The sequence below is a fragment of the Erinaceus europaeus genome, chromosome 13 (assembly GCF_950295315.1).
Source record: "Erinaceus europaeus chromosome 13, mEriEur2.1, whole genome shotgun sequence".
Taxonomy (NCBI): domain Eukaryota; kingdom Metazoa; phylum Chordata; class Mammalia; order Eulipotyphla; family Erinaceidae; genus Erinaceus; species Erinaceus europaeus.
In genome coordinates this window covers 46,478,895-46,500,679 of record NC_080174.1, presented here as the reverse complement: position 1 = coordinate 46,500,679, position 21,785 = coordinate 46,478,895, and the positions used below count along the sequence as shown (strand labels likewise).

Below are 21,785 nucleotides of genomic sequence, written 5' to 3'. Positions count from 1 at the left end.
CCACTAGGTCCTCTGTCATCTCTATCCAGGACCTGTCCCCCCCCCCCCCCCCCCCCAAGAATCTTTTACTTTGGTGCAATACACCAACCCCAGTTCAGGTTCACTGCTAAGATTTTGGAAAGCTCTCCATATCATGTCAGTTCACTAAACCAAAGCTGCTTTTCTTTATGGAAATCAGAGAGCATTAGTTTTTATGTTTGGGCTCAGGTCTTTGTGTGTTGCTAAGTGGAGACGGCTTTTTTTTTTTTTTTTTTTTTTTTAAAAGAAGCCATTGATTTATCAGGTATATTAGGTATGCCAGTTTTCTAATCTTAGCAGTTTGACAAACTCCAAAGATAATGTTGCACCAGGGATTCAACTTAGCGTGCTCTCACATAATCTCAAGAAAGTGTAGCATTGGACAAACAGATAGTAAAACCCGTTTATTTATTGATTTATTTATTTTGCCACCAGGGTTATTACTGGGGTTTAGTGCTGGCACTATGAATCCCCCCACCCCCCTTTTCCCCTTCTTCCTTCCCTCCATTCCCTCCCTTCTTCTTTTCTAATTTTTATTAGGACACAGAAATTGAGAGAATATTAGGTAGTGAAGGAGAGAGGAACATAGATATATACAGACTTTCTTCACTGCTTGTGGAACCCCCCCCCCCCCCCACACACACACACAGGCGGGGAATAGGGGCTTGAACTTGGGTCCTTCCTTGCACTTGGTAGTATGTGCATCTAACCCAGTGTACAATCACCCACACCCCTGTAAAATCAAGAGAAAATACTAAATAGTTGAAATGACATCAGACCACATTTATTTCAGTATTTGGAATGTGAAGGGGGCTTTATGTGAGACAGAGGTAAGGCGGAACTTTGTTTTAGTAGATTGAACACTTTCCCTATGTACTACTAGCTGTCATACTTGAGGCTTATCTGGTGTCTGTTGTTAATATAGGTTAGAGTTGAGAGTAGAGAAATGGGGCCAACAGATAATGACTTGGGTTTGGATAGAAAGGGGAAAGATATGGTGGTGGGACTTTGGGTATGGTAAGACTGTCTCAAATTCTGTAACATAAATGTATGTCTGTCTCCCTCATTTGGCAAGATTTTCTGCAGTGTTCCTGCCTCTGTGTTGTTTGTTAATTAGATTGTAATGTCATGGAAGGGCATAGATACACTCTCCTGTTTTAATTAGCATCTAGAGTAGTCTGTTGTCCACAGTGGTTGCCCACTATTATTAGTTGATGATTAGTGAAGCTGAAGCTATTTTTTAAACAGGGCCCAAGAGATGCAGACAGTGATGAAAACGACAAAGGTGAAAAGAAGAACAAGGGTACGTTTGATGGAGATAAGCTAGGAGATTTGAAGGAGGAGGGTGATGTGATGGACAAGACCAATGGTCTACCAGTGCAGAATGGGATTGATGCAGACGTCAAAGATTTTAGGTTTGTATGTTTTTCACTTCTGACTTTTGAATGTGGGCTGTGGGTTTTTATTTTGATTTAGTTTTATTTCTTTTTAGATTTTTTAAGTCCTTACATGTATTCATAATTGTGTTTCGTCTAGGCTATTTCAGAAGTGCTAAATCAGCTAATAAGGTGGAATTTTCTAGGGTCTTTCACTGTTTGGTACTTTGCCTAGACATATATATATATATATATATATATATATATATATATATATATATATATACATATATATATATATATATATATATCTCTTTATAGTCGTCAGAAAAGTTATGGTATTTCGGTAATTCTCAAAAAATCACCATGAATGGGCGAGTAACAATTTTCCCAAATAACTATCTCAGAGAGTTATGGTTAGTAATGTGCCATTCTCTCTGGCTTGTTAGTGTAGAAGAAAATCAAGTTGAGAACTTACTGATCCATTATTTCATTTGAGTATTATAAGCTCTTTTAGTAGGTGGATCGGGGATTATCTTCCTGATCTTGAATTAATAGACATGTACCTTAAATGGCTTGTTTAAAATCATAACCTTTTCAATGAATGGCTCTATTTTTCTGGTTAAAGTTGATTTGCAGGCTTTACTTTATAGATCAGTATACATACTACTAAGAATAATAATCGTATATCTGTTTCCCATATTTGGCTGTTATGCATCAGTTATGTAGGCAGTCTTTATTAATACATAATTTAAAAAAACCTGGATGTTCTTGGCTAGTGATGCACAGGTAGGGAGTTTAGTTACGAACAATTTTAACATTAGTGTAAATCTAATATATGTGTGACTTTGCACCCACACACCCTTCTTTTATCCTAATGCCCACATATGCCAAAATTAAATATTTTGGATCATCATATGTAAAACGTTTAGTTGTTTTGTATTCCTAATTTAATTTTTGTTTCTTGTGAATATGAATAATTAGTCTTTGGCAGAAGTTTGAGACAGAAAGTAATGAACACTTGTAAGAGGTCTTTCAGTGTGTAGGTAACCTCTCCACACTGAACCTCATGGAGCCTGAACCAGTGTTTTGTGTTATTTGACTTTGGATGTGGTGGTGGTGGTGAAGGGGGAGGAAAATGTGTGTCTATGTATGCATGAAAGCACATAACAGCTTTAACTTGTACCAATTACAGAGTTTCTATTAGGGATGAAGGGCATAGAAAGTACTGTTTGGTTACACCCCCTGACTAGAATACATCAGATTGTATGATTTGGAATCATACAGTCTTGCCATCCGCTATGTAAAGGATGATGATATGTCCTAGTTACCCAGGAGACAATATTTACTTATTCCTGTGTCCCAGAATATTTATAAAAAGGGCCTCTTTTCTCTCAGAACTATCGTGGTGTAGGTGAGAAATGATTCACTTTAGTTTTAATTCTTAGAAGTGTCTCTTTAGGGAAGTGTATCCTAGATAGTGAGTTTATTTGTATTGCTTATAGTGGTCTGTTTCTTCTAATTTCTTAGAAGGCGTTTAGGGAGGCAGTTGTAGCATTGCTCAGTAGTATCCAGATAGTACCTAAAATAAAGTACAATAATGTAAAATATAGACTCGTTCTCTGATGCAAAATTTACCCTTAAACTTAGTTATTATACTAATCCTTGGTGGTGGGGGCAGTTACTATCTGCATTTTGGTATGTTATGGATGCCAATCGGTAGTGGATTTTTTTTTTTTTCCTCCTTGGTTCCAGTTCATTATTACTGAAATCTAGATCCTTTGGAAAGAATTGAAAATTAATAGCAGTTAATGTAAATGTAAGGGGTGGGTTGTGATGAGAAGGCAATGAGTAGTAATCATACAGGTTATGGCATATAAGTACTATAGAGACTCAGACTACTTTGTAGAAACAGTTCTAAGTAGTTTACTGATGAGCTGTACCAAAGACATTGTCCTTAAATTTGGATTACTAGAGTCCCTCCCTGAGCAAAATAAGATTTAATGCCCTTTACTTTCTCTGTTTAGCCGTACCCCTGGTAATTGCCAGAACTCTGCTAATGAAGTGGATCTTCTGGGTCCAAACCAGAATGGTTCTGAGGGCTTAGCCCAGCTGACCAGCACTAATGGTGCCAAGCCTGTGGAGGATTTCTCCAACATGGAGTCCCAGAGTGTCCCCTTGGACCCCATGGAACATGTGGGCATGGAGCCTCTTCAGTTTGATTATTCAGGCACGCAGGTACCTGTGGACTCAGCAGCAGCAACTGTGGGACTTTTTGACTACAATTCTCAACAACAGGTACTGTGTGTGTCTCTGTCACTCTTTCTACTCTCCCAGTAGACTGTTCAAAAAACCAAAAACGGGGGAATGGGAGGAGGGTGGCATTGTTTTAGGATATAACTAGTCAGCCCCTCTTAGCCCAGCATTGATGTAGGTTTATAAAGTGTTTGGTGTTCCCTCTCACGAAGCTGGTTATTATGCTGAGCATAATGGCAAGAGACCGTTCTATTTCTAGTGTAATTTTATTGGCTCCTTTTTACCCTCCATGTGCTGGGCTGTGGGTGAAGTGTACCTCTTAGAACACAGCCCCCTTGGAAACTTAATTAATCTGTCAGGATTAATGCATTTGTAATGATACTGTTTTGTTTTTAAAATAATCTTTTTGTTTTGTTTTTTGTTTTGTTACTTCTGTCAGGTGTCCAACGCCAGGCCTTCTTTTTAGTCAAACCTTTCTTTAGGTGAATTATTATGGGGGAAAATATACTTTCAAATTAATTAGAATATGTGATTAAGGAGAAAAATGCCCACAAATCACTTAACACATATGCAGTGAAGTTACATTGCTTTTCTAGTCTCAAGACCCCAGAAAATACTGTACATGCAGTTTTGAAGGCGTAGTATGTCTATCACTTTACTGACCTTTTGGCTTAATTTAAAAGAAAACCAACTGTCTGAATTATTAAAAGATGACAGATAGCCTTGCACAAATTTTCTTATGTATTTAAACCAGTTTAGTGAATCAGGTGTAAACTTCTAGGTCTGTCAAGTTGAAAATCCCATTTTGAAGTTTGGTGAACCATATATATATATGGATTTAGTCATTACCCCAGGCATCCTGTTTAGAATTCCAATGTAGGAATATTTCTTCCTAGATTGAGGTGTGAGATCTTGGGTTATTCTTAATCACAAAAGTGACAAAGGAAAGAGAGAACAAGAACGTTGCTTGTGGACTTTGCTAATGCTGCACCCATCGCGTCATCTCCTTGGCCATGAAGTTTGGAAATTCTTTTATTTTTGTAATATTCATTTATGGGAGAGAGGAGGGGAAGAGGGGGAGAAGGGATAGGGATTGGGAGGATTCACCATAATACCTCTCAGCATTGGTTTATGGTGGTGCTGGGGATTAAACATGGGGCCCTTAGAGCATCAGGCATGAAGTTTTTTTTTTAAATCATGCTATCTCCCTAGCCCAAGTTTGGAAATTCTTCGATGCGGAAAGGTGACTTAGTCTTTGGGCATTATTTTGCTATAATATTAGTTTAGTGTTCTCATAGTTGATTTTAAGTAGATTTTGATTGTTAGGCACTATGTAACAATGCTAATGATACTAAAGTTACAAAGAGGAACCTCTTTAAGGAATGAGCACACTCTGCTTTTATCAGGAAGTTATTTTAGGTTTACTAACACCATTCTCCACAACTACAAACAAAATGTATACACTATTCTTCCTATAGTTCCTGATAGATGTGCTTATCTTTTCATTAAAATTGTCGTTTTATACCTTTTCTCTTCCTAAAAGGAAACTTTGACTGTTTTGCCCCCTTTCACAATGAATCCTTGAAACAATTTGAAAATTTAGTCCAGGTGCTAAATATTTATTAGTTTTTAAAATATTTTGTACCACATTGGCAAATATAAGGGAGCATTACTATGTGAACTTGTTGAATTTACAATTTAAAAAATAATACTCATTAGAAAGAAAGAGAACCACAGCTTTATTCTGGCATAGTGACGCTGGGGATTGAACTCTGGACCTTACCCATGCAAGTCCAAAACCATACCCATTGTGCCACCTCCTGGGTCTCCAGCTTAGAATTTCTTTTTTTGGGGGGTATTTTATTGTTGTTTTTATTTGCATTTCTCTGATAATCAGTGACGTTGAACATTTTTTTTCCCTTTCATTTCTATTGGCCTCTTTGGTGAATAGTCTACACATATCTTCCCTCAGTTTTTTAAAAATTTTTATTTATAAAATGGAAACAGTAATAAGACCATAGGATAAGAGGGGTACAGTTCCCACCACCAGAACTCTGTATACCATTTATTCCCCTGATAGCTTTCCTATTCTTTAACCTTCTGGGAGCATGGACCCAGGGTCACTATTGGGTGCAGAGGTTGGAAGGTCTGGCTTCTGTAAGTGCTTCTCCACTGAACATAGGCATTGGCTGGTTGATCCATACTCCTAGCCTGTCTCTCTCTTTTCCTAGTGGGGCAGGGCTTTGGGGGAAGCAGGCCTCCAGGACTCATTGGTGGGGTCGTCTGCCCAGGGGAATCTGGTTGTCATCATAATAGTATCTGGAGCCTGGTGGCTGCAAATCTTGCCCTCACTCTAGACTCCCAGTGCTTAAGCTGTTGCTTTACAGCAAGTCAGGAGTTGTCCTGCCGCCATCTTGGCTCTGCCCCCACCTTTCTAATTAAAAAAAAATTTTTTTTTTTAAATTTATTATTGGATATAGACAGAATGAAACTGAGAGGGGGGGGTGATGGAAAGAGAGAAAGAAACAGAGAAACCTGCAGTGCTGCATCACCACTTGCAAAGCTTTTCCCATGCAGGTGGGGGACCAGGGACTTGAACTCGGGTCCTTGCACATTATAATGTGTGCATTTAACCAAGCGTGCCACCACCTGGCCTCTTAGCTTAGAATTTCAGTGTGGGAATTTTTCTGCTGAGATTGAGGTATATGAGTGTAGGTCATTCCTATTCACAATCCTCTAACCTATTAATTAGAAAAAAGTTACTTGATGTCTTTTACAATATCTCTTGTGTGCATATGGATGTGTGTGGGTGGGAGTGAGGGTGGCTGTGGGGGATTTGGTATGAAGTTCCCTAGCAGCTCTGATCACTATTGGTTCTTAGTTTGTATTCCAGGTCTTACTTTTACTTTGCTTGTTACTTATGAAGTGTTTATGCCACTAGCCTCTGAACAAAACTTTTATTCTCTTTTAATTGTTCTTCGTAAGGACTTGGAGATCTCTTCCTACTTATTAATTTTTGGTTTCAAAATAACTTTACCAGTTTTTAAGAAATAGAGAAATTACTTTATTTCCCCTTTTGTTGCTCTTGTTCTTATTGTAGTTATTGTTGTTTATAGATGTTGTCCTTGTTGGATAGGACAGAGAGAAATGGAGAGAGGAGTGGAAGTCAGAGGGGGAGAGAAAGTCATGCACCTGCAGACCTGCTTCACTGCCTGTGAAGTGACTCCCCTGCAGGTGGGGAGCCAGGGGGTTGAACCAGGATCCTTGTGCTTCACGCCATGTGTGCTTAACCCTCTGCACTACTGCCAGACTCCTGAAAAATTTACTTTTTTATATACACAGAGTAGTACTAACACAGTTACATCAAACACCTCAGCTATTTGGATTTATAAAATGAAGGACATCTTCACCACATAATCACATTTCAGCAGTTTTGGAAAGTAAGCACTATTATTTACAAGTTTAACTCCTGTTGCCGACTATACACATCTTAGTGGCTGCAACATAGGAATATTGCTACATAGAGTCACAATTGTTGTATGATTAGATGACTGTTTTAATTAACCCACAGTTCTTGCATTTCTGATTAGTGTATATATATATATATATATATATATATATATATATATATATATATATATTTTTTTTTTTTTTTTTTACTGGCTGCCCCGATAGCATGTATGGTAATCACTGGCCCAAGGTTCTTTTTAAATTTCTTCAAACTCATTGAACACTCACAGCCTCCTGTATAGAAGCCAGTAAGAGAGAAGCATACTTTTCCTACTAGAAATTGATGCTTGTTAATACCTTTAATCCTTCTATTTCTTTTTATCCATTTGATTTCATGTTTATTCCACTTTCTGTTTCTTATGTAAATTCTTACTCTTCAAGGTTCACAAGCTTTGATCTCCAAATCAAAACCATTATGTCTGTATCTCTCTTTTTAAGGCGTAATTACAGTGTGATCACAGATTTATAGACTACCAACTATAACCTCTTGCTTTCACCCCCCCCTCCTTAAAATTGTTATTGAATAGAGACAGAGAGAAATAGAGAGGGGTAGGGGGAATAGAGAGACAGAAAGATAACCTATAGATAGCCCTGTTTCATCACTTTTGAAGCTTTCCCCTTGTAGGTGGGGACCAGGGTCTTGAACCTGGGTCCTTGTGCACTGTAATGTGTGTGCTTAATCAGATGTACCACCGTCTGACCCTCCACTTGTATTTTTGTTCAAGTTTGTAATCAAGAACATTTTTCATGATTGCAACAAGCTTCCCCTATTCCAGTGACTCTCAGTTCTGTTAGTATGACTCACTCAGTAGTTCATGTTGTACAAGTATACTATGGTATGTGCTGAGACATTCATATTTATGTCTTAGAAAATGTAGATGAGAAAATCTTCCTCCTGTTCTATAGAGAAAGGAAAGACTTAATGGTAGAGGTGAATCTTAAGCTATTACCTTGTAAGACTTGCACTTTAAAAAAAATATATTTCTTTATTGGGGAATTAATGTTTTACATTCAACAGTAAATACAATAGTTTGTACATGGATAACATTCCCCAGTTTCCCATTTAACAATACAACCCCCACTATGTCATCTATCATCCTTCATGGACCTGTATTCTCCCTACCCACCCACTCCCACCCCAGAGTCTTTTACTTTGGTGCGATATGCCAGTTCCATTTCAGGTTCTACTTGTGTTTTCATTTCTGATTTTGTTTTTCAACTTCTGCCTGAGAGTGAGATCATCCCATATTCATCCTTCTGCTTCTGACTTATTTCACTCAACATGATTTTTTCAAGGTCCATCCAAGATCGGCTGAAAATGGTGAAGTCACCATTTTTTGCAGCTGAGTAGTATTCCATTGTGTATATATACCACAACTTGCTGAGCCACTCATCTGTTGTTGGACACCTGGGTTGCTTCCAGGTTTTGGCTATTACAAATTGTGCTGCAAAGAACATATGTGTACACAGATCTTTTTGGACGGATGTGTTGGGTTCCTTAGGCTATATCCCCAGGAGAGGAATTGCAGGATCATAGGGTAGGTCCATTTCTAGCCTTCTGAGAGTTCTCCAGACTGTTCTCCACAGAGGTTGGACCAATTGACATTGCCACCAACAGTGTAGGAGGGTTCCTTTGACCCCACACCCTCTCCAGCATTTGTTGCTGCTACTTTTGCTGGTGTATGACATTCTCATAGGAGTGAAGTGGTATCTCATTGTTGTCTTGATTTGCATTTCTCTGACAGTCAGAGACTTGGAGCATTTTTTCATGTGTTTCTCAGCCTTTTGGATCTCTTCTGTGGTGAATATTCTGTTCATGTCCTCCCCCCATTTTTGGATGGTGTTATTTGTTGTCTTGTTGTTAGGCTTGCACTTTTTAATATATACTTTGCTTTTTTATTTTGACTTTTTGTATCAGAACAGAATGGAAATTCCATAAATGAACTAGTACCACTACAGTCTTGAAGTTAGGAACTGACAAGCGTGTAGTCAGTAGATAATGTAGAAACTGTCGCGTTAGGTAGCAGCAACTTGTGAGGTTTACTAGATAGTGTTGAGTATTTTGCCAAGTTTACTAGTATGCCTTGTAAACAATGACAAGGCATTTTTGAGGAGTGTCTTAATTACGACGGTGGTGTGTGTGTGTGTGCGCGCGCGCGCGCGCGCGTGCACGTTTGCTTGCTTGTGTTGTTTAGTAGTGATGTTAAGCATTTTCTTATCCATGTAAATGAATTGTTGACTATTGTTTTCTTCCATGAAGATAGAAATGATGTTCTGCAAGTTGTCACATATGAAGCAAACAAATAAATGAGTGTTGAATTTTTTGGTTATGAATACTGCCAGACCAAGAGAGGGCTGGATGAAGACCAAAGGTGGCACAGTCCTAACTTGAAAGACAGATAGGATGTATACTGCTGGAAATACAACACAGAGATGCAGTATCATCATAGTCTGATGCGACTTTGTGGCAGATACAGACAGGAGGGACAGGAGATAGGTGCATTTGGTTATTAAGTGTAGGTCATTGTGAATCAAGTCTGAGTCCCAGACAGTAATTAGGACTGACTAGAGATCTAATGCTGACATTTAATTATTACCAGAGCACAAAACAGCTCTGGCTATGTTATACATGGGGTTGAACCTGGAACTTCAGAGTCTCTGGCATGACAATCTTTTGCATAACCACTAAGCTATCTCCCTGCCTCGCATATACTTTTTAATATATACTTTGCTTTTTTTTAAATTTTGACTTTTTAACTAATGGACAACACAGACTATAAGTTTTCTTATTTTTGTATTTCTACAAGAGGATCTGGTTTGGAAACCCATAGATAATCTCTTCCTATGTCCTTTAAGGTAAAGCTCAGATTTAATGTAAATAAACTATCTTCATGAAACTATTATTTTCAGTTTATTGGAATACAGAAAGAAAGATCAGACAAAATAATGGAAAAGATAATTATTTAGTCCACTTCAACTAATGGTGTAGGTCTACTCTGGGTTTTGAATAGTAATCTGTTAATCATTCTGTACTTAGGCCTACCCCACTTTTTTTTTTTTTTTTTTTTTTTGCCACCAGGGTTATAGCTGGATCGTGGTGCCAACACCACCGCTCCTGGTGGCCATTTTTCTCTTTTTATTTTATTGAATAGAACAGCGAGAAATTGAGAGATAGGGTAGAAAGACACCTATAGTCTTGCTTCACCTTTCAAGAAGCCCCCGCATGTGGGTAAAATTTATGCTTCTGGGAGTTGGGCTTTATCCAACAACGATGACATCAATAATTGCAACAATAAAAAAACAAGGGCAACAAAAGGGAATAAATAAATAAATATTTTGAAAAATTTACTTTTCTAAGATTTCTTACCAGATTTAGAACAGGGATTATTAACCTTTTTTGGTGCCAAAAAGAACCTCTTAAACTATGCACTATAAATACAAAGGAAACCCATTATATAAATGTGAGTGTATATATCAGTATGTTACTAAAATTTAATGATATATTTGTAGTTTAATCATAATGTAAATGAAATAAAAGTCGCTGTCAATGTGAGCTTAATAAAAATATGGCTAGCATCACAAAATAATACGAAAATGTGTGGTACTTGGTAAAAATTGCTAATATCGATGTATTTTTTACTTTTAGTTATAGTTGAAAGAAATGCTAAATTTTTGGTAAATGTTCTTAAAAATAATTGTACCAGTCAAGTACGAAGATCTTGGGTTAAGACCTTTTAATTTACTGTGACTTTAAATGTTCATTGACAGGGTAGGTAAGATAGTTGACGTGTATGGAGCGCTGCTTTGCCACAGATAAGACCTAGGTTTAAACTCAACGCTCATGACACTCATGGATCTTTAGTGCTATAGTTTTTTTTTTTTAAATGCTCTTTGCCTCTATTTAATAATAAAATAAATTAAAAATTCATAGATAATCTATAAAGTGTACTTCTCTCCCCACCCTCACTCCTTCCTCCTTGATTCTGAGAAAAAAAAAGGACAAAATCATGTTTATATAGCTTATATAGAAGTTTGTATTGTGATGCTTAAGCAACATCCTTTTTTAAAAAGCCATATCCTTTATTCTTATAAACACTTATTCATATGTCACTAAGTATATTTTAGAAATTCATTACTATGTCACAACACAATCATATTTGTTTAGAAATCAAAGTGGAGATTTGATGACAGTATGGGGGGGGAAAAGTCATAATTGAAATACTCTTTTATTCTTTCACAGTCCTAGCCAGATGGGAGAGGATGCAGCATGTATTGCTTTTTTAAAAAAAATATTTTCTTCTTCTTTTTTTTTAAAGTATATTTATTGGATAGAGACAGCCAGAAATCGAGAGGGAAGGGGTGGTAGAGAAGGGAGAGAGACAGAGAGACACCTGCATCCCTGTTTCACCTCTCATGAAACTTCCTCCCTACAGGTGGGTGCTGGTTCAAACCCGGGTCCTTGTGCACTGTAACATGTGCACTCAAGCAGATGCACCACTGCCTGGCCCCCATATGCATTACCTTTTGAAAATGCAGTAATCAGAGTAGGCCTGGCAGTGGCACACACATTACCATATCCAAGGACTCGTGTTTGAACCTCCAGTCCCCTTCCTGTAGAGGTGAAATAGTGCTGCAGCTATCTCTTTCTCTCCTCAATCTCTCTCTGTCCCATTTAAACTAACCAAAACCAGACAAAACCAAGGGGGCAGGGGAGAGCTTCATAAGCGGTGAAGCAGAGCTGCAGGTATGTCTTCTTTCTCCACTCTCCTCTTAATTTCTCTCTGTTCTGTCAAGTTAAAAAAGAAAGAAAAAAGAGAAGGGGACAGTGTTCAGTCCTGTGCACCTCAGAGCCCCAGACACAAAAAGTCTATTAACGATTGTGCTGTCTCTCACACTGAAATCTAGTTATATGGAATTGTCTCACCTTAAAATTCAGTGTCCTCATAGTTTTTCCTGCAAAGACTGTATTATAAAAAGTATTCATCAACAGCAAAGGTCCTTTCCTGTGGCCATCTGACAACAGTTAATGTTTGTTAATAATGGTCTTGCACTCTGCATTCTACATCCTGAGCTGTGTTTTTGAGGGAGGAACTATAAGAGGTAAATCAGGATGTGTTTGTGTGTGGGAGCTTTCCCCATTCATTAGAAAGAACATCACAAATAATGGTTTAAAGTACTTTAGATGTTTGTATTTAAATATCCACAGCAACCTTTTGAGATGGACATCTTTATTGTCCCTATTAAAGAGAGAATGGGGCTGGGTGGCACACCTGGTTGAGTGCACATGTTACAGTGTGCAAGGATGTGGGTTCGAGCCTCAGGTCCCCACCTGCAGGGGGGAAAGCTTCACAAGTGGTGAAGCAGGGCTGTAGGTGTCTCTCCCTTTCTATCTCCCCTTCCCTTCTCAGTTTCTGGCTGTCTATATGCAATAAATAAACATAATTAAAAAAAAAGAATGTAAGTGTGGTCCTTTGTACTGAGATATGAAGCCAGGCTTTCTGGCTCCAGAGTTTGAGTTCTTATTTGTCTACTATGGGTAATATCTTTAAACTGGTAAAAAGCTAGGACTGGCAGAATGGGGTTGAGTTGGACTCTGTGTTTATAGATTAGGAAATTTTTCTTTTCTTTTTTTTTTTTTTTTTGCTGAGCCAGTGCCTTGTGTAGGAACAATCTCACTGCTTTGGGCTTCTTTTACATTTTGATAGAAAGAGAAGAGTGGAAGACACTGTAGCACTGCAGCTTCCATGTGCTTTCAGGGTTTGAACTTGTGCCATGTGTGTGACATTATATATTCTAAAGAACTATCTCTGTGATCCTCAAGAATAATGTCTTTTTTTTTTTTAATATTTTATTTTATTTATTTATTCCCTTTTGTTGCCCTTGTTGTTTTATTGTTGTAGTTATTGTTGTTGTTGTCGTCGTTGTTGGATAGGACAGAGAGAAATGGAGAGAGGAGGGGAAGACAGAGAGGAGGAGAGAAAGAGAGACACCTGCACACCTGCTTCACCGCCTGTGAAGTGACCCCCTGCAGGTGGGGAGCCGGGTTCGAACCGAAGAATAATGTCTTTATGTCACCAGCAATAGTAGTAATAAAGTAGCTCCCAAATAATATATAGTAATGGTATAATAGATAGGAAATTCTATTTATGAAGATTCGAGGTGCATGTGGTTGCCAGGTTGGGTTTTGAGTGTCTGCATTCTTTTTCAGAATGAAAATGTTACAGGGTATCCTTTAATGTGCTGAGGAATCAAATTTCTTTCCTTCCCTCCCTGTCTCCCTCCCCCCTTTATTTATTGGATAGAGACAGCCAGAAATTGAGAGGGGGAGGGAAGCTAGAAAAGGGAGAGAGACAAGACACCTGCAGATCTGCTTCACCACCCTGTAGGTGGGGGCCGGGGGCTCGAACCTGGGCACTGTAGCATGTGCGCTTAATTAGGTATGCCACCACCTGGCCCCTCAAATTTCTTTCTAGCCAACTTTTAAATTCTTTATTTTTGGGTCAGGAGAGAGGAGAGAGGGAGGGTCATTTATTGCAAGAGTCATATACCCTAGTGATGTCAGTGATACCCTCATGTGTTGCTGGACTTGAATGCAGGGGCCTGGAGCATATTAAGGCATGTGTTCTACTGGCTGAGCTTATTTCCCAGGTATCCTCTGTGAAGTCTTATTATGAGGCAGAAGGGAGTTACACCAGCTTTCTCATGTCCCCCAATAGTACCTTTCTGATATTTAGGGACCCTGATAAGTTTGAAACCACTCATTTATCCCCCCCCCCCAAGTCATACAATTTATGAATTCTGTCCAAATAAATTACAAATGAGTAGTGGCACAATTATCATATTGACTTCACAAAAAGCATTTCATCTAAAACTCAATTGTAGTCTGTCTCTCAGTTATAATTGCCTTTGTGACAATTACGAAAATGTTAATACAGCTCAATATTTTGATCACCATATGGTTTCAGGATTCTGTGGAGCCATCCACTTAATAGTTTTCCATGTTGTTTTAGTTACCTAGTATGCCTAGTTACTACTGGATATTTGTTTACATGAAGAGAATATGCTATGGCAACAGTAAACTATATTTGACTATCTCTGCTATAGATACTTTATTTAATTTTGTTAATTATTCCTGCAGAATGCTCTCAAGAAGAGTTTCTTTATCACATATCACAAATAATTTAATCCAGTCTTTAAAATTTCACAACAAGGACTTTTTGAAGAGTCTATGTTGTTGCTTAAGAACGTAATGGTATCAAGCCTTACATACCTGAGGTTTCCAGTTCGATCCCTGGTACCACATGTGAATTTGCCACTTTGGTTTGCTTCTGTCTCATGTGAATTTCTCTCTCACATATGATAAATAAAATAAAATAAAATAAAACTTTTAAAAGAGAGTAATGGAAGTGATTTCACATCTGGTTAAGTGAACTCATCCCCATGCATAAGGACCCGGGTTTATGAGTGGTGAAGCAGTGCTGCAGGTGTCGCTGCCTCTCTCTTGCCCTTTTCCACTTCAATTTCTCTGTTCTATAACATAAAAGATGAATAAAGTTAAAAAAAGAAAATCTCAGAAAAATAAATAATATGGGTCAGGTGATGGCACACCTGGTTGAAAAAATATGTAAATGTACATAACCTTGTGCAAAGATCCAGGTTCAAGCCCCTGACTCCCACCTGCACAGGGGGAGCTTCATGAATGAAGCAGTGCCGCAGGAGTCTTATTCCCCTCCCTTTCTTTCTCTAGCTAATAAATTTAAAAAAAAAAAGGAGTAATCGCCCCTATTTCCACCTTTTTTTCTTTTAATTATGGAAAGGTGAATCTATCAGAGGAGGAAAAGAAACAGGATAGAGAAGAGGGGGAGAGGAAAGAAGGATGGAGAGGGAGAAAAGAAAAACTAGAGCATCATTACTTTTTTTTAAAAAGACTTTAAAATATTTATTTATTTCCTTTTTATTGCCCTTGTTTTATTGTTGTAGTTATTATTATTGTTGTTATCGATGTCATTATTGGATAGGACAGAGCGAAATTGAGAGATGAGAGGAAACGGGGAGAGAAAGATAGACACCTGTAGACCTGTTTCACTTGTTGTGAAGCGACTCCTCTGTAGGTGGGGAGCTGGGGCTCAGACTGGGTTCCTCATGCTGGTTCTTCCACCTTGTGCCCCATGCACTTAACCCGCTGTGCTACCGTCTGACTCCCCAGAGCATCATTCTTGTAGAAATGATGCATAGCATTAAACTCAGGACCTCATACTCAAAAGAGGCAAATGCTGTATCTCCTGTATTACCTCTTAAGTTGCAGTAGTCCCTATTTTAAAAGCATAGTCAACATACTGTTATGAATTTTTAGCTAATGATATGTAGAATATCTAGTCGTACCTGCACAGATTATACATTTATATGTTACAAATAATGGCACATGTACATGTGTTTAATTGCATGATATTATTAAAGAATATTATTGGAATATTCTTTGTTGTTGTTGTTATCAGATCAGGATAACTACAGATACACTCACTCTTTTCCCCTATAGCTCTTTCTCACAGAACCTAGCCAATAGTAGTTGTTCCAAAAAATGTTTTGCTAAATGAAATCATTCATTTTGCATTAGGGCACAGGATAGAAGCTAGCATGGGCAATGTTAGGAAAATTCAGGAGACTCATGAGAGTGTAAAGATTTAGTGGAACTGTGAGATACTGCTCCATTTTGGGATAAGGAAGGGAGATAGGGAAGGGGAGAGAGGGAGAGAAAGACACCTACAGACCTACACCTACACCTACAGACCTACACCTACAGACCTACACCTACAGACCTACAGACATACTTGTGAGGTGAACCCCTACAGGTGGGGAGCTGGGATTCTTGCATGGGTCCTTGAGCTTCATACTATGTGTACTTAACCTGCTGCACCACTGCCCAGGCCCCTGCATTTTGATTTATTTTTAATCAAAACTGAAGTCATACTCTACATACTATTTTTACTCGGCCATTTCATTACATTATTTTCCCTTGTCATTAGATAATTGCACTAAAAATTAAAGCATATTTCCACTATTTTACTTATTACTGCCTCTTGGTTGCTGTTCCTATTGGTAGGATTTTTATAGAAAGAACAGTTACGTGGGGGGGGAATTATCATATTGGCTATGCAAAGAGGCTCTCATGCCTGAGGCTTTGGAGGCTCAACCCCTTACGCCATCATAGGCCAGAGTAGGAACAATAAAAGGAGCGAACAGTTACAAAAGTCCTCTGTAGGAGTTCCTTTCAGGAAGGGTTTCCATCTGGTTTAAGCCAGTAAAGAAGTCTCTATGACATTTTAGTAGCCACATCAAGGGAATTCAAAATAGGGCTACTGCTATCTCCTTTCAGAGTAGTCACAATACTCTTCATAGTTGGGTGTATGAACACATTCAGTATTGTTTCCCTATTTTCTTACAAAATGCCTAGCAGGTATTGTTGTTTTCATAAAATTTTTTAGTACATATGAATGAATGAATAATTTTGTATTACTATAGAGTCTTGGAATATTCTCATGCCAAGACGTTACAACTCATGTCTTTTTGTAGAGAACTAAGAACTAAGTTAATAATTCAGGCCTACTAGCAGGTGCTGTGCTTCTATTATGTGGGTTACTTCATATAAAGGATTTGTACTTTGGAAACAACTCCAAAATCGGGCAGTTGTCTTAATTTCCTCATTAGAATAAGCCACTGGATGAATAAAATATTGAATATAATTTTCCTAGAAAAGGTAGTGGACAAAATTTATATTTTTTTCATACGTTTTTCCAAACAGTTATTGGTCAACACTTTGCATTGTTTGTTGAGAGGGAAAATTAATAGCACTACTAGAAGTGTGTTAAGTCATTTTGTAGTGATTTAAGTTTGTCTTGTATGGGCCTGTTGAGAGCCATTAGAGCATTTGTATGTATTCTTATGTTCTGGGTGACAAAAAATGTCAAGTAGCACAAGGGAACACGGCATACCAGTCTGAAGTAAAGAATGAGAGTGAAATAGAACCTCAACACATCCCAGTACCACAAGAGTGGAGTAGAACATGAAAGCATTTTTCTTACTAACTAAGCAAGGGTTTCCTGCAGATTTCATCCTGAGATGATTTAAAATGACTTCACACAGTAGTTTCCCTAAGTTCATCAAGCCTTTTTCTGATTTCAGCTGTTCCAAAGACCTAATGCACTTGCTGTCCAGCAGTTGACAGCTGCTCAGCAGCAGCAGTATGCACTAGCAGCCGCACACCAACCTCACATCGGTAAGTTCTTCAACTTCTGGCTCCCTTATTACGCGTGTGACAAGCAGTTCACATCAGCTGGCTGTTGTGAAGCCCACCGCTGTGGGCTGATCATAAAAGTCCAGAGGATTCCCTTTTCCTCCTTTCCAGCTGTTTCTAGTCAGATTCTTTCTGTGGGCCTACCTTCTGGACTTCAACTCATAAGATATCTTAGCGTCAGCTGTTGTTCTGCCTAGCGGTTTGAGGATTTAAAATATTTGCCACAGTAGTGTGTAGTATGAATCCTTCAGATAGTATTAGATGACAGCAGTTAAATAGTTTTTTTTTCTGAAATCTTGCTGGGGTTGTATACATCATGAAACATCAATTTTGCAATTTATTAAGCAGCAAGTAGTAGATACATTTTCCCAAGCAGCATGTAAAAAGTATTTTCGTATAATTACTGATTTTTAAGCAGCTTTGACCTACTGCTGTAGCCACGATTAATATTTGGCACGTATGTTTTTGTCTTATAAACTAGATTCCACCTCTTGTACTGTATCCCCCCACACCTTTTTTCATTTGTCTTTGAAACAAAGTGCTCTAAATGTGTGTGTATGTACACACACACACACACACACACACACACACACACACACACACACACACACACACACACACACACACACACCTCTATACTCCCAAATTGCATCATTGAATACAAATTAGGTCACCAGCCATGGATTGTGATATGTTGTGGGGGAAAATAAAGACAATGTAAAATAAGGCAAGACATATACCTGTCTGAACTCTGGTAGATTTTAGTCTATAAATAACATATATTTTGTTTGAGGAAACTGGTTTAAATATTTCTTATAACTATTAGTAATGTAATGTGTATATATTTTATCAATGGTTAGAGAAGGAGAGACATTGTAGTTCTGTTCTACTGCTTGTGGGGCTTCCCCCTTGGGAGTGGTACCCAGACCCTTGAACCCAGGTCTTTGCATATGGTAAGAGGTGTGCTCCACTGGATAAACTACCACATGCCTCCTTATTTTATTTTTGTGGAGCTGGGGACCTTGTTCATGTGTAATTTTACTGGTTCTTTTCATTGAGGGAGAGAGAACAAAGTTTTCCTTAATGTCTGGCAAACTTGGCTATGTTGTGCCAGGACTAGAAACTAACATGCATGTTGTACCCATCGAGACGCCTCTGACTCAGAAAATGGTTTTGAATCCCTTCCTTTCATACAAAATATTTCTAATTGCTTTTTTAGCCATTGTAGTTTTAGTAATCTTTATTGCATTAAGTCAAAAGCTGGATAATTTTAGTTGTAATCCTTTAACATAGGTAAAACAAACATGACCAATGATACCACAGTCTTAAATTTATGAAGACTATGTTATCTTTATGAAGTTTTCCTCTTGGATCTTACTCTATATACAATCTTTTCTCTTTTTCTACTGTGTACCCCTGTCTCTCCTTGGTGCTGCACCCCCCTCCCCCACACCATACCTATAGGGCTGTGGTTTTAGTCAAATTTGTTTTTACTGACAGGTGTGTTTTCAGCAGGTTTAGCTCCCGCTGCATTTGTCCCCAATCCATACATCATCAGCGCAGCTCCCCCTGGAACGGACCCCTACACAGCTGGATTGGCTGCAGCAGCAACACTAGGTGAGCCATTCTGCTGCATGAAGGGTTTTCTCATCTGCTAAACAGGTGCTTGAGATGGGCATATATTCTTTGTTATATTCTTTCCCAAAATCCATGTCTCCAGCGGAGCTTTCTCTCCTAGTTTCTATTGCATTCTTGCCTGCAAGTTAGCCATTAATCAGCTGCTTCCTATACTGGTATTTTTGAGCCATAGAGCTACCAGTTGCTCATAATTTTTTTTGGGAGGGGGGTGCCGGTGGCTATTTTCCCCCTTTGCCCAAGGTTAGCCTGCTACCCCTGGTGTACTGTAGTCTAGGCTCAAATACTGTGTAGCCAAACTTTTGCAGCTAGTTTATTATATACTCTTTATTTTCCTTGTTGCACTTTCTTACAAGCATGTGATCTATTTAAAGCCTCCATTGATTTCTATCTTACCCACCACTCTATGTAGTATGTTGCACTTAATATCAAATCTGCGATGTGGCACATTCTTCTTTGTAATCTGCATTTTTTTTTTTTAATCACAGCATTGCCCAGCTCTGGCTTATTTTGTGTAGGGAGACCCGAAACTGTTATGCTAATCTTCTCTCCTCCCTCTTGCCTTTAATTCTAAGGATTAGCAAAGATTGGGCCCTAAGACATTCATATCATGATTTCTGAGTTAAGTTTAAGTTTTCATGTGTACCACCTTTTCTGCCTCCAGATTGGTTTGTATCACACGTACATTCTAGCAGCTCTGAACTGATTTTAACTCACCCACTAGATTCTACTTCATCGTACACAGTAAACTCTTCCCATAAGTTCCTCAAAAAGAAAAAGAAAGACCTATGTCTTCCTTGTTAACCTTTCCCTTGTCCTTCGCTATTTACTTACTACTTTGTATTTATTTGTTTGTGGATTTATACTTGAGGTTTCTTTTTCCCTCTCCTCCTTCTCTTCTTTCCTCTGACACCTGTTTCAAAAGACAAGTGTCATTGTTTATTTGTCATGTGATTGTAGCACAGTTGCCAGCACAATAGTCTGGAGCAAAGTTTTATGCTAGATTAAATTCAACGTGAGAACGAAGTAAATATCTAATAGTGCCAATATTCTTTTGGGTTATTTCTATAAGGCATGTTGATTATGAGTAATATAAGATTTCAATTCTTAATATACAATTGACATTTATGAATTCAAGTACAGTATAGAGTTTATTATAATCTCATTACAACTGTTTACATTTTGACATGAGTTTTGATGGGAACAAATGTATGCACTTGGATTAAAAGAAAGCTATACTAGCAGAAATAGCTTTTTTATTTTTATTTATTCCCTGTTGTTGCCATGGTTGTTCTGGTTGTTATTGATGTTGTTGTTGGATAGGACAGAAAGAAATGGAGAGAGATGGGGAGACAGGGGGAAAGAAAGATAGACATCTGCAGGCCTGCTTCACCTCTTGTGAAGCAACTCCTCTACAGGTGGGGAGCCCGGGGCTCAAACCAGGATCCTTACAGTGGTCCTTGCGCTTTGCGCTGCCTGCGCTTAACCTGCTACGCTACTGCCTGACTCCCAGAAATAGCTTTTTTAACCACCATTAGAATTTATCGAACCCTTACCAACTATTTTGTCAGGATTTGAGAACTTTTCCTATCAAATGAGCCTTTGGATGATGCCTACTAGATCAGGAATTTTATTTTTTTGTTATTTGGTAGGATAGAAAGAAATTGAGGGGGAGGAGGGACACACCTGCAGCCCTGCTTCACTACTTGTGAAATTTCCCTTCTACATTTGAGGAATTGAGGCTTGAACCCATATCCTTATACTTGGTAAGATGTGTGCTTAACTAGGCACACCAATGTGCTGCCCCCCTGAAACTGTGTATTCTTGTGGGAGTTTTATTATTAATCTCACATGAATTGATTCAGTCATACTGGTGAAACAAAACCTAAGTTATGATTCATCTTGGAGTGCTTACCCAATAGGACACGTGACCAGAGTAAAATAGGAGAAATACAGATTGAAAAAATTTTAAGACTAGTCTAAATGTGTATATTAAGAATAGTAGCAGTCTTTGCCCAGTACAAGCTAGTTTTACTGACTTTGTGGGAACTTTGGGACTATGATTGCTTTCAGTGTAGATGTGGCTACAGTCTAATGCCTATTCTCATTTTACAAATGAATTTACCGTTACATATTGGGTTTTCACTCTCATTAACTTGACTTTAGCTCAGATTACTCCACTTTCCACACACAAGTCAGATGATTGGGGTACCTTTAACTTGTGACATGGTGGTTTTACACTGCTTGTTAGAAATGCTTCAACTAAGAGTCGGGCAGTAGTGCAGAGGGTTAAGCACATGTGGCGGAAAGCACAAGGACCAGCATAAGGATCCCGGTTCAAGCCCCTGGTTCCCCACTTACAGGGGAGTTGCTTCACAGGCGGTGAAGCAGGTCTGTTAGGTGTCTGTCTTTCTCTCCTCCTCTCTGTCTTCCCCTCCTCTCTCCATTTCTCTCTTTCCTAGCCAACAATGACGACATCAGTAACTACAACAATAAAAAACAAGGGCAACAAAAGGGAATAAATAAATATTAAAATGTATATATAAAAATGTTTCAACTTACTTGTTTATGTTAATATTGTTTTTTAAGCCAATGCCATATTTTTTCACCCCATGTAGTATCTCTTTATAAGGTACCCTTAAATATTGACCATGACTACAGAAAATATAGTATGTCCTTATGTCAGCTTATTCTTGGGA

General features: G+C 38.4%; 1 protein-coding gene across 19 annotated transcripts in view; it reads left to right on the top strand.

The window, feature by feature from the left end:
• Positions 1–21,785, top strand: part of PUM1 (pumilio RNA binding family member 1) — a 126,122-nt gene that overhangs the window by 63,002 nt on the left and 41,335 nt on the right. For 10 of the 19 annotated variants that reach the window (XM_016187867.2, XM_060205716.1, XM_060205717.1 and 7 more), the window contains 4 exons: positions 1,267–1,433; positions 3,422–3,692; positions 17,340–17,433; positions 18,952–19,068. In XM_016187867.2, the coding sequence (XP_016043353.1) occupies positions 1,267–1,433; positions 3,422–3,692; positions 17,340–17,433; positions 18,952–19,068 (649 nt within the window). The remainder of the gene's footprint in view (positions 1–1,266; positions 1,434–3,421; positions 3,693–17,339; positions 17,434–18,951; positions 19,069–21,785) is intronic. The other 9 variants (XM_060205720.1, XM_016187868.2, XM_007522451.2 and 6 more) reach the window with 3 other exon arrangements.